General features: G+C 40.2%; 1 protein-coding gene across 1 annotated transcript in view; it reads left to right on the plus strand.

The window, feature by feature from the left end:
* Window positions 1-9,060, plus strand: part of LONRF2 (LON peptidase N-terminal domain and ring finger 2) — a 47,732-nt gene extending 38,672 nt beyond the window's left edge. The window contains exons 10-12 of the mRNA XM_043603158.1: window positions 2,397-2,559; window positions 5,718-5,867; window positions 7,505-9,060. Coding sequence (XP_043459093.1) covers window positions 2,397-2,559; window positions 5,718-5,867; window positions 7,505-7,699 — 508 coding nt within the window. The 3' untranslated portion in view covers window positions 7,700-9,060. The remainder of the gene's footprint in view (window positions 1-2,396; window positions 2,560-5,717; window positions 5,868-7,504) is intronic.
* Window positions 9,061-11,528: the final 2,468 nt, after the last annotated feature.

Genomic DNA, 11,528 nt, shown 5'->3' on the forward strand with positions numbered 1-11,528 from the left:
GCTGGTAGAAGAGGCACAGGTGCTCTGAAAGGATTTGAAGAAAAGGGGTACTCATCACTATTGTTTATACCTACTGCAAAGGAGGCTGGGAAATGTAGCCCATCCATGTGCCCAGGAAGAAAAAGAGAGTGGATACATAGGACCATCCACTAGCTTCCATAATATATACCTAGGAACAGATCTTTTTAAAGATATGTGTAGCACCTTTATGGAAAAAATTCTACAGCTTTATTGAAAAATATTCAAGAAGGCCTAAATAAACAGAAGTACCATATCCATGGATGGATGCATAGATTCAATGTCATAGTAGAAATGCCAGTTTTACTCAAATTAGTCTCTAAATCTAAAGTAGTTTCAGTCAACATTCCAAAAGGACTTTTTCATGGACTTGTTCAAGCTGACTTTAGAATTATTATGGAAAATCAAAAGACCAAGACCATGATAGTTTTGAGGAAATCAGCTGAGCAAGATGGGAGAACCCTCCCATCTTGTAAATCCTAGTGAGTAGACCATTACAGTATATGGAGATAAGAAACAGATCATTCATATTTGGACCCATATTTAGATATAATTATGTGAGAAAAAGCAAGCCACTCATTTTTAAAAGGTGCTCAGAAAATTAGTGGGCAGTCCAAATGTGGAAAATAATCTCTTCTCTGCCTTGCACTGTACACACAAAGTAATACGTTATTTACATTCTCAATGTGAAAAATAACATATAAAAATTTTAAGAGAAAATGTTGGAGACTATAATTAGGAAAAGACCTTTTTTTTACACAAGATGCTAAGAGCACATAACATAAAGGAAGAGATGAATAAATTTGAATATGTTAAAATTTGATTAATCAAAATCAGCAAAAGCGAAGTGATAAAACATCCAGAAGTTCTGCTTCCACTGAGGATATAGAACACTAAGAAGTGAATTACTCCATATAAAGTATAGGACATAAGTCTCTTGAACCTTGCTCTGGTGAGCAGAAGTTGCTCAGGGGAAGTGAGGAAAGGTAAGTCTATCCAGGGAGAGAGTAAACAAAAGTGTGGCTCATCTGTGGCAGAGCCTAGAAGGAGACATGCAGGTGTGTAGGAGGAATTCAGCTAGATTTTTGGAACCAAGTTCTAATGGCCTCATGTGGACAAGCACGAGAGTCCAGAAAACCCTGGGAGTTTCAGGCGCAAGGGGAGTTTGCATCCACTCACAAATTCTTGTCCACATACAAGACAGGATGGCTCATTGGAGAGACAGGCTCTGCAGCTGAGACGAGCTTTGGAAGAGCTGGTATTGGGAGACATTTGTCTGCTGATAGTTGGGGCAGCAAGTTCTCTCTTGAAAGGGATCTTCAGGGCACCTCCGTCCATGCCACAGCTATGGATAAGATAGCCCTGTTAGATAAGCAAGAAGAGATCGTTTTATTAGAGATTCAAGTAGAGATGTCCAGCCTTACAGGCATGTGACTTGGGAACCATCACTCATTGTTAGTTTGAAGGCATGTAGTGAAGTTGTTCATTCACTTTAGAATTGGGTAGCCTTGGGTTCAGATCTCAGGTCTGAATCTTACTGTGGCCTTATAGAAGTTGTTTGATTTTTCTAAGCCTTTTCTAAGCCTTTCTGTTTTTGTGCTTGAATGAGCGCATATTATAAACTGCTCCTAATAGTGCATGACACGTAGTAGGCACAATCAGTATCCTCAGGATACAGATGATAGTTCAAAAGGGTGAGAGTGAGTAAGGTCACACAGGAGAGCTTTGGAGCGAAGATGCCATTGTGGGTGGCCCTGGTGTTTAAGGACATGTGGAGGAGCCAAGCTGAGAAGGGGTGCACTGGTCGGGAAGGGCAACTGAGAGCAGCAGTGGGTGTTAGGTCAGTGACAGATCAGTAGAGGATATAAGTAGCAGATGGGGTCATGCCAGAGTCATTTGTGACTTCCACTGGGGTTGTTTCGGTGAAACAGACGCCTGATGGGGAGGTAGGAGATGGAAGGCAGTGACTGCAGATGACTTCCCATAGTAGTTTGTTGGGGACGATAGAGTTGGCCAGCATCAGTGGAAATGAGAGAGGAGGGAGCAGAATCTGTGAGTAGCGTGGGCATACTTTGTGCTCTCTGTACCCCCTGCTGGTGCCCTGGCCAAGGGGACTGAGGATCCTGTCTCTCTCCACCTCTTAGGTCCTTCCAAAGCACTAGCTTATTTCAACTACTGAGGCACAAGGGCCCTTTCCCCTCCACCTCTCCCTCAGTGGCCTTGCACACCAGTGTGTTTTGCATTTAACAGAAGGAATCATCTGCAGGTATCTCTTAGAGAAAACAAGCTTGCTGGTCCCATGCAGAGACACCATTTGTTTTGTTTGGACCTCCTGTGTTTTTAAAATCACGGTTTTTTTCTCCCGCCTGTCCTGTCAGAATTTCAGAGTACGGCTGCATGCTGGAGATTAAGGATGTCAGAACATTTCCTGATGGGAGTTCAGTTGTGGATGCCATTGGAATTAGTCGGTTCAGAGTTCTAAGCCATCGTCACAGAGATGGCTATAACACAGCCGACATTGAATATCTCGAAGATGAAAAGGTGAGGTTTATTTTCCTGGCGTGTGTTTAGAGGGCCTTCGAGTCAATACTGTAGACTTGTCCAGGCCATGCAGTCTTGGTTGCAACTCCTCAGCTATGCTCTTATAGCCCAAAAGCAGCCATAGACAATATGTAAATGAGTTGGCATGACTGGTTTCCAATAAAATGCTGCTTACATATGGAGTGAACAGGATTTAATTTGTGAGTAGTAGTCCATCCCTGTTCTAGATACTGGTATTAGTTCAGAATGAGATATAAAAAGTAGCATTTAAAAATACCTTCTAAAAGCAGTGTGGAAGTTCCTCATAAAATTAAAAATAGACCTACCCTATGACCCAGCAATAGCACTGCTAGGAATTTACCCAAGGGATACAGGAGTACTGATGCATAGGGGCACCTGTACCCCAATGTTTATAGCAGCACTCTCAACAATAGCCAAATTATGGAAAGAGCCTAAATGTCCATCAACTGATGAATGGATAAAGAAATTGTGGTTTATATACACAATGGAATACTACGTGGCAATGAGAAAGAATGAAATCTGGCCTTTTGTAGCAACGTGGATGGAACTGGAGAGTGTGATGCTAAGTGAAATAAGCCATACAGAGAAAGACAGATACCATATGGTTTCACTCTTATGTGGATCCTGAGAAACTTAACAGAAACCCATGGGGGAGGGGAAGGAAAAAAAAAAAGAGGTTAGAGTGGGAGAGAGCCAAAGCATAAGAGACTCTTAAAAACAGAACAAACTGAGAGTTGATGGGGGGTGGGAGGGAGGGGAGGGTGGGTGATGGGTATTGAGGAGGGCACCTTTTGGGATGAGCACTGGGTGTTGTATGGAAACCAATTTGACAATAAATTTCATATATTGAAAAAAAATAAAAATAAAAAAAACTGATGTCTTTATAAAAAAAATAAAAAAAAATAAAAATACCTTCTAAAGCTAAATATAAAATGTTTGGCTCTCTTACCCCTTAAGAATTATTTATATGCCTAATAGAAATAACAGAACCCATGTTTTGACAAATTAACAAAATGTTTTGAAGGGATTCTCAAAAGATGTGTACAAAGATGTCTCTAGCAGTCTTACTCATTAATGGCCACAAACAAGAAATAGTGCAGATACTCATCAACAGGGGAATGGATAAACAAATTGTAGTACATTTATACAGTGGAATACTACTTGGCAATAAAAAGGAAGGAGCTAATGATACACAAAACCATATGAAAGAATCTCCTAGATCTCTCAACAAACACATCTCTCAACATCCTGCTAAGCCGGGGAAGCCAGATGCACAACCACGTGTGCTGTGTGGCTCCATTTATATGCTTCCAAGACCAGGCATCACCTGTCTCTGGTTTTGGAGGGCAGAGACAGGCTGGGGTGAGGGTTTGTAACTGACCAGAGGAGGGTGTAGGGCCATTGTGGGCCATGGAAATGGTCTCTGTCCTGTTTAGGATGGTGATTCCACTGGTGTGTGTGGCTGGCAAAACTCTGAGCCAGCCAGTGAGATCTGTGCATTTTCTGTATGTAAATTATCCTGCAACAAAAACATTACAACTGTTTAGAAGGAGGGAATCCTTGGAATTACTGTATCCCTCTTTTGAATTCTGTCCTTCACATTTAGAACCACACCATGGTTCTCACCGTGGCGAGTGAGAGTCTTTAGCTGTCTGACATCACACTGGAAGTCACTTTGGGGACAGTGCTGTACATTTGTGACACCCATCAGGAGACCCACACCCACATTGCCAGCACTGCCCCCTTTCCAGCTGCTGTTTCTGGTCATCCTAGGCACAGGGCTATACAGCTCAGAGGAGCCAAGGGCAGCAGGTCAACCCCAGCATCTCAGGAGCAGAGAGTGGGTTTAAAGGATGGGACTGAATGTGATTGTTCTCTGCTGCCTGGGTAACAAATCTGATGGAAGAGTTTACTGACTGTTGTGGATGGCAGTTTTTAGTGGTGTTTGTATTTATTTCAAAACAAGAACTTACCTAACTACAAATAAAATAATTTTGGTGTTTTTTTTAAAGAAAACCCTCTACTACATAGGAATATTTGATTTATATAAATCAAATTGAGAATGGTTGCATGCATTATAATCTAATTCCTCAGTTTACCCTAGTTTTCAGAGATCCTTGAATTTTATAACCAGAAAGGACCTGAATGGTTTATTCCCATTTTGTAGATGAGAAAACTCTACCCTCAGGAGGCTGTGTGACTGGCTCATGAGAATCAGCAGTGAAGCCAGAACAAACCTGGGTGCCTCGGTCCCCAGCCCAAGCTTTTCCCACTCAGGTGTTCCTCAATAGGGGTGGGATATACTTAAAATAGTGACTTGGCTGTGAGATAGGCACCCAGCAGTAAAGCATGATACATCTAAGGTATCAGGGCTTACTGCTGCTTAAGGCTAATACAGTGATACAGGGTAGCTGTCATGTTTTCTGGAATATAGTTTGGTGATATGGAATATAATTTTTTAAATGTCTCACTCTTTGACTTGGCAATTCTGCTTCTAGGAAGCTATCCTGAGGGAATGACAGCCCCTTCTATCACCACCACTGACAAAAAACAAACCACTTTTGCATAAATATTTATATTACTGTGTAATATTAAAGTCTATTTTATCTTAATGGTGGAGTAAGTTATAGTATATCTCTACATGTAGCCATTGAAAATGATTCATAGTAACATGGCATATATGTTTATGTTGTTAAGAGAAAAATCAGGATGTTATGGATAGACAGGATAGGTAGATCTTCACTGTATAAAAAAAGTATAGGGGCGCCTGGGTGGCGCAGTCGGTTAAGCGTCCGACTTCAGCCAGGTCACGATCTCGCGGTCCGTGAGTTCGAGCCCCGCGTCGGGCTCTGGGCTGATGGCTCAGAGCCTGGAGCCTGTTTCCGATTCTGTGTCTCCCTCTCTCTCTGCCCCTCCCCCGTTCATGCTCTGTCTCTCTCTGTCCCAAAAATAAAAAAATAAAAAAATTTAAAAAAGTACAAATTTCTATGTTGAGCATATATCATGTTTATAAAACACTGATGAATTATCTGAATACTAAGTGTCCCAGCTCCACTTACCAAATACGGCAGATGATCACTATATTTCGTGTGCTAATAATGAATTGCTAAAATGGTCATCCCTCTTTCCTTGATCAGGTGGAAGGAACAGAGTATGAAGAACTTACCAGCCTTCATGATTCAGTGTATCAGCAGTCAGTTTCCTGGTTTACTTCACTTCAGGATCACATGAAAGAACAAATCTTAAGCCATTTTGGGTTGATGCCAGACAGGGAGTCTGAGCCTCAGGTATATTCTCCTTATTTCTTTTAGAATGCTATTATTATTTCCTGCTATATGTTAAGACACATTATTCTGAAGGAAAATTTGCCCGTGCTGTGCTGTGTACTCCATTGTGATCACTTATGAACGGGTTCATTTGTCAACAGCCCAAAGAATCACCTAATAGTAGTAGCATGTGCCTTTTGGAGCAAAACAACCAATGCTTTTTGATTAATAATGTGTGAAGGTCATTTCTTTTCTGTCAAAAATCAGTTTATTCTGACTGGCTGTTGGCTTTGGTACTTTTACTTCTCTCACCCACTGTTTAAATCAGCTGTTTCAATCTTATGACTTAGAGAGTAATAATTTGTGTGTATTGGCATGAATAGTCCATATTTTGCACATACTGTTGCCTTGTGCCTAATCAACAGATGTTGAATAAATGCAGAGAAAATCTAACTCCTGTTAAATTAGGAGTCTTCCTTGCCCTCTATATCCAGTCAGGCTTTCTCTGTGTTCCGCCAGCGTGCTTTCAGTGAACTTGGCTCTGCAAGCAGGGCGTGGCTTCGGGCTGTGAAGTGCTATAAGTGTACATGAATCCTTTCTTCCTCCTCCGGGTGACAGAGCCAGGCAGGGATGGCTTAGGCCTATGACAGAGTATAAAGTTCCTTCTGTACAAACTCACCTGTCTTGTGGAGAAAGCAGTATCTGGGACCAGCTCTCAGCAGGTTTGGGGAAAGATGAAATGTACTTTGTATTTTTCCCATCCACTGTTACTTTTTCTATCTCTGGCCGACTTCTGTCTTTTACCCCCACCTGAGTTATGTCTTTTCCAAACTCAAGACCAGCCTTTAAGCCAAAAACTGCCTCAGTGTTACTCCTAATCTTCCAATAGAAGCTTCCACATCCTAAGCTAAAGTGACTTCAGAGTCCACCCTCTCTAGTTCCCAGTTGGATTCTGTTCCTTTAGGGGTAGGATTGGAGGAGAATCCAAGATGGGAAGCCAGGCAGCCTAGATATCTTGGTTCTTAATGCAAGGAATACTGAGAACAACTTTATGACTAGCTTTTGCTTAGATATCAGTCCAGAAGTGTGTTGGGTTATGTGAAATATAAGCTATCAGGTAGCAGAATAATTCTTATCTATTTAATTCATGATGACTCCAATCTATATATAATTAACAATAATTCATATATAGATGTTTTGTATACATGTGCATATTTATCACACAGATATTGTTAAAAGATTTATAATACTCAGACTTGTACACCTACTTTTAGCCTTCCTAATGTTGAGCTTTCTATAGTATATTTAAAACTTAAAAAATAATAACACAGAACATTGGAAAGTAGAGGTAAAATTTATGGTCCCCTCTTCTGACTGGTATATACTCATAACAAGAGCTTTGAGAGAACAGAAGCAATTAATTCATGGAATTTCCCTATAAAAGATGCTTCTCTTTGCAGGCTTTACGTTTTGTGAATTCTCCCACATTGAAATTTGTAACAGAAAAGTAAACTTTGTATCTCAAGGGTTGAATGGATGGAAAGTAGATCTAAAATAGAAGGTGGCATTTAATCCTTGCCCACGCCTTGTTGGTGAAACAAAGAGAAGAGACTTGCATTTTAGGTGCTGATTTTCCTTCCCTTTCATGTCCCTTGCAGAGTAACCCTAGTGGTCCTGCGTGGTCCTGGTGGATCCTGGCAGTGCTGCCTCTGGAGCGCAAGGCTCAGCTGGCTATTCTTGGCATGATCTCATTGAAAGAACGTCTGCTCGCCATTCGGCGGATATTAGTCATCATTACGCGTAAGATGAATAGTCGGCAGGAGCTGGTTAATAGCAGGGAGAGAAATAATTGATTTTTTTTCTCTCTGTCAAGGTTTCTGGAAGCCCTTGTACTTTTATGAGGAGCGCTAGATGTGGACAAGTAGCATCCCATTCATCGTGCTTTGTAAAATGCTTGTTGAGGGTTACAAAACGGAACACTTAGCAAACATTGACTCCTGCTCAAATGTTAAAAGTTGGTGCCTGGCGGAACCTGACTGGGTACAAGGTTAGCCTGAAGTTTGCATGGAGCCCACAGTTGGAAACCAACCTAAGAAAATCTCTTTGAAGCAGATGCTTTAATGTGCAGTTCACTGACAGCAGGGAACACCACAGATGGTTGGCAAGTGGTTTAGGTTTTGCGAGAAAGAAGGACTCCCTCCCTGGTAAAGTATCTCACTACACCAGATGGGAACAGCATGCTTTGGTGGCTAGAGAGTAAGAGGGAAACCACATTTTTATCTGGAAGCAGATTTCTCAGAGCACAGGCTAACTGAAAATGCACTTCGGCTTTGTGTGTTGCTGTGAACTTGTGTGCGAAATTGAGGGATCGAACTGTTGTCCAGTACAGGAGCCAAAATTAGTCCTCACCCAAGAAGTAGTAGCTACCAGATAGAACTATGTTGTGTGTCCCGTAGTAGTTCAGATATCATACATTGCATGTTGTAATCAGATGAATATCAGAATACACGAAGGTGTACCTTGGATATAGAAAAATCTGACAACAGTATAGTTGATTTGAGGATATGTATTTATATGCACTCAATAAAGAGTGAGCAAAAGTTCACTAAAACTGTATGTGTATTGGAATGTCAAACATGCAACCAAACTAGTACAAAAACCCCCTTGAAAGCATAAGCCTGTCTTATTAATTTGGTGAACACTAAACATTTAGGAAATAGTCCTCTTCCTACCAGTATTTGCATTGGAAATTACGCCCGTCAGTAAATTTGAGTTCACCATCCATCCACTCATATATGAGGACATTAACGTCTGCTCTGGAATGGGACTCTATCTCTTCCAGGAAAATATATCAGGACAGTGTGCAAGAAGAGGGGGGAGTGCATATGGGGTGTAAATATTCAGCAATCTAAAAATTGTTTTCCATCCTCAACCTAAAAATTGCCTCTGTCTTTTGAAAAGAAGTTTTAAAAGTGATCAGACCCAGTGTTATCTATTACAGAACAATACATTACAACTTCGACCTCTAATGCATATTGGTCATATTAATTGGAATAACCGTGTGAACTAAGATACTGGATCATTAGCACTGGCCTAACCAGCTGGTGCACTGAGTTGGCTTCTTGGGCTGTGCCATGGATGCTCTTAACTAAAAGATGATGAGAACCAGACCGGAGAATAAATCACAGCTTTAAGTTTTGCTTTTTTCATTCAAGGTGTATCATATTTGAGGTTTTTGTTTGTTTGTTTTTTTGGTTTTTTTCCAGGTAATTTATTTTTTTTCAATAAATGAAATTTGTTGTCAAATTGGTTTCCATACAACACCCAGTGCTCATCCCAAAAGGTGCCCTCCTCAATACCCATCACCCATCCTCCCCTCCCTCCCACCCCCCATCAACCCTCAGTTTGTTCTCAGTTTTATTTAAGAGTCTCTTTGAGTTTTAACAGAATATTTCATAATGTCAGAAGTTGGTTGTTTATCAATCCATCAAAAATTTTATTAGAAACTTTATAATTGTATTTTTTTTAATTGTATGGGTTTTCAGTAGCTAATGCTTGGTTTCATTATGGGAGTGAGAAAATCCTCTTCTTGTATAACTTAGTCATAAAGAGAAAATGGGAAAGTATTTCCAATCAGATGTTTCTGGTACCTCACTTATTGCAAATCTCATATCTCATCTTGAATATGGTTTAAAGGCAATTTGGTCATGTGATTTCTAAAATATTTTATCGATTCATGTGTTAATGATAGTATTCAACATTCTTAGGCATTGTATCCTAATCTGATCATCTAAAAGAAAGCAAAACTGTATCTAGTATGCCAGAGGACCTTTCTTAGAAATGGCTCCTAAAAATGGGTATGCATTGACCATTTTCTTTTTTTTTGGAGAATCTTTCCTATGTTAAAATCATATCATTGCTGTTTCCATTTGGGAGTGTGTAAAATAGCCACAGTGTGATCCTAGTTTCTGCAGGAGCCTTCCTGAAGTTAAGTCTCTGTGCTCGGAGTACCAGGGCTTTTCCTGTCCCCATCACATGCTGTGGCTTTCTCACCCTTACGCCTGAAATGTCATAACTGGCACAGATCTCTGATCGGAATCATTAATTATCGCTTCCTGATTCTGTCTGCCTCTTTCTGAATTGTCACCTTGTTCCTAGTGCTCTTATGTAAAAGACTATTCAAACAAGTAATGATGTAGATAGAACAGCCAAAGTTTTGATTGTTTTTGTCTCTTGACACCCAAGGGAATGGACTGCGACTGCTTCATGCTGTGTCCAGTATCTCACCTCTCTGCCCAGAGCAGAGCAGGAGTAGATGGGTATTTCCTGAGCACTTAAATGACAGGAAGTCGGATCAAGGAAAGAATATTTCAAGTCATATTATGAAGGAAGCTTCCTTTCAAAAACTTAAAGAAGGACACCTAAATTCTGGTTTGTTACAAATTTAGCTAACGCAGAATAGCTTTGCCCCTGCCCCTGCCCCTGCCCTCTTTGCTGTCATGGGGATGTTGTTTCTAATATTTCTCAGAAAATAAGCTCTTATTCAGAGTCAGAACATTCAAGTTTAATTTTAGTGAAAATGTTCCAGCACTAATGGTCTAGTTAGTTCTGCATCAGAATAAAAGCAGAATCTACTTAGAGTAATAATAACAGTGTGGGGGAGTAATTTTTCTTCTTTAAATATAGTAATTGAAGTACATTCTATACACTTTGTTAGGTATTTTCCATTTCACTCTCCTAAGTGGCTTGACTCATAATTCCATCCCTGCATTCCTATGTCTCTGAAATAGAACTGATATCCTGACAGGCAGTATTCTGAAAGCTTAGATTTTTAGGGTACCACATTCCCTATGTGTCCTCATCTTCAGAATTGAAAGTTAGAATACTTTTTAAAGTTCCAAATTAAAAAAATTTTAAATTTTAAGGTCTATCCATGGAACCACAATAAGTATTAGCTGATTCATGTGCCAAATTTTGGAGTGTTATCCCATTTTTACAACCACAACAAAGTCTTTCTCTTAAGCATCACCCTCCTCGACCTCCCAAACCAAAAAGCACCAAGACTGTTTAGTAAGTTGTATCTCAACTATTAACATACATTAAGCCTTACCACAGGACTTTTAAATCATCAAGGAACAAAATAGATGGTAGAGTTACCATGAACTATGATATTATCATTTTGTCCTAAAATTATTTGAAAATTGGCAGTTGGTACAATCAAAATACTCCATTGCCTGACCTAGCTGTATCACACAGAAGTCATTATGCTTTTTAAGTTGCTTTTTAAAAGTACTCATCTGTTTCTTCTTTTCTCCTTTTGTGTTTTCTCCCACTACTTAAATTACTTCGGTAGATACCACTCTTTAAAATTTAGATGCTTTTAACGTGGATGGAACTGGAGAGTGTGATGCTAAGTGAAATAAGCCATACAGAGAAAGACAGATACTGTATGTTTTCACTCTTATGTGGATCCTGAGAAACTTAACAGAAACCCATGGGGGATGGGAAGGGAAAAAAAAAAAAGAGGTTAGAGTGGGAGAGAGCCAAAGCATAAGAGACTCTTAAAAACTGAGAACAAACTGAGGGTTCATGGGGGGTGGGAGGGAGGGGAGGGGAGGTGATGGGCATTGAAGAGGGCATCTACAATGAAGATATGAAGAAGAAAGAGCCATTAGGAGGGAA

The sequence above is a fragment of the Prionailurus bengalensis genome, chromosome A3 (assembly GCF_016509475.1).
Source record: "Prionailurus bengalensis isolate Pbe53 chromosome A3, Fcat_Pben_1.1_paternal_pri, whole genome shotgun sequence".
Taxonomy (NCBI): Eukaryota; Metazoa; Chordata; class Mammalia; order Carnivora; family Felidae; genus Prionailurus; species Prionailurus bengalensis.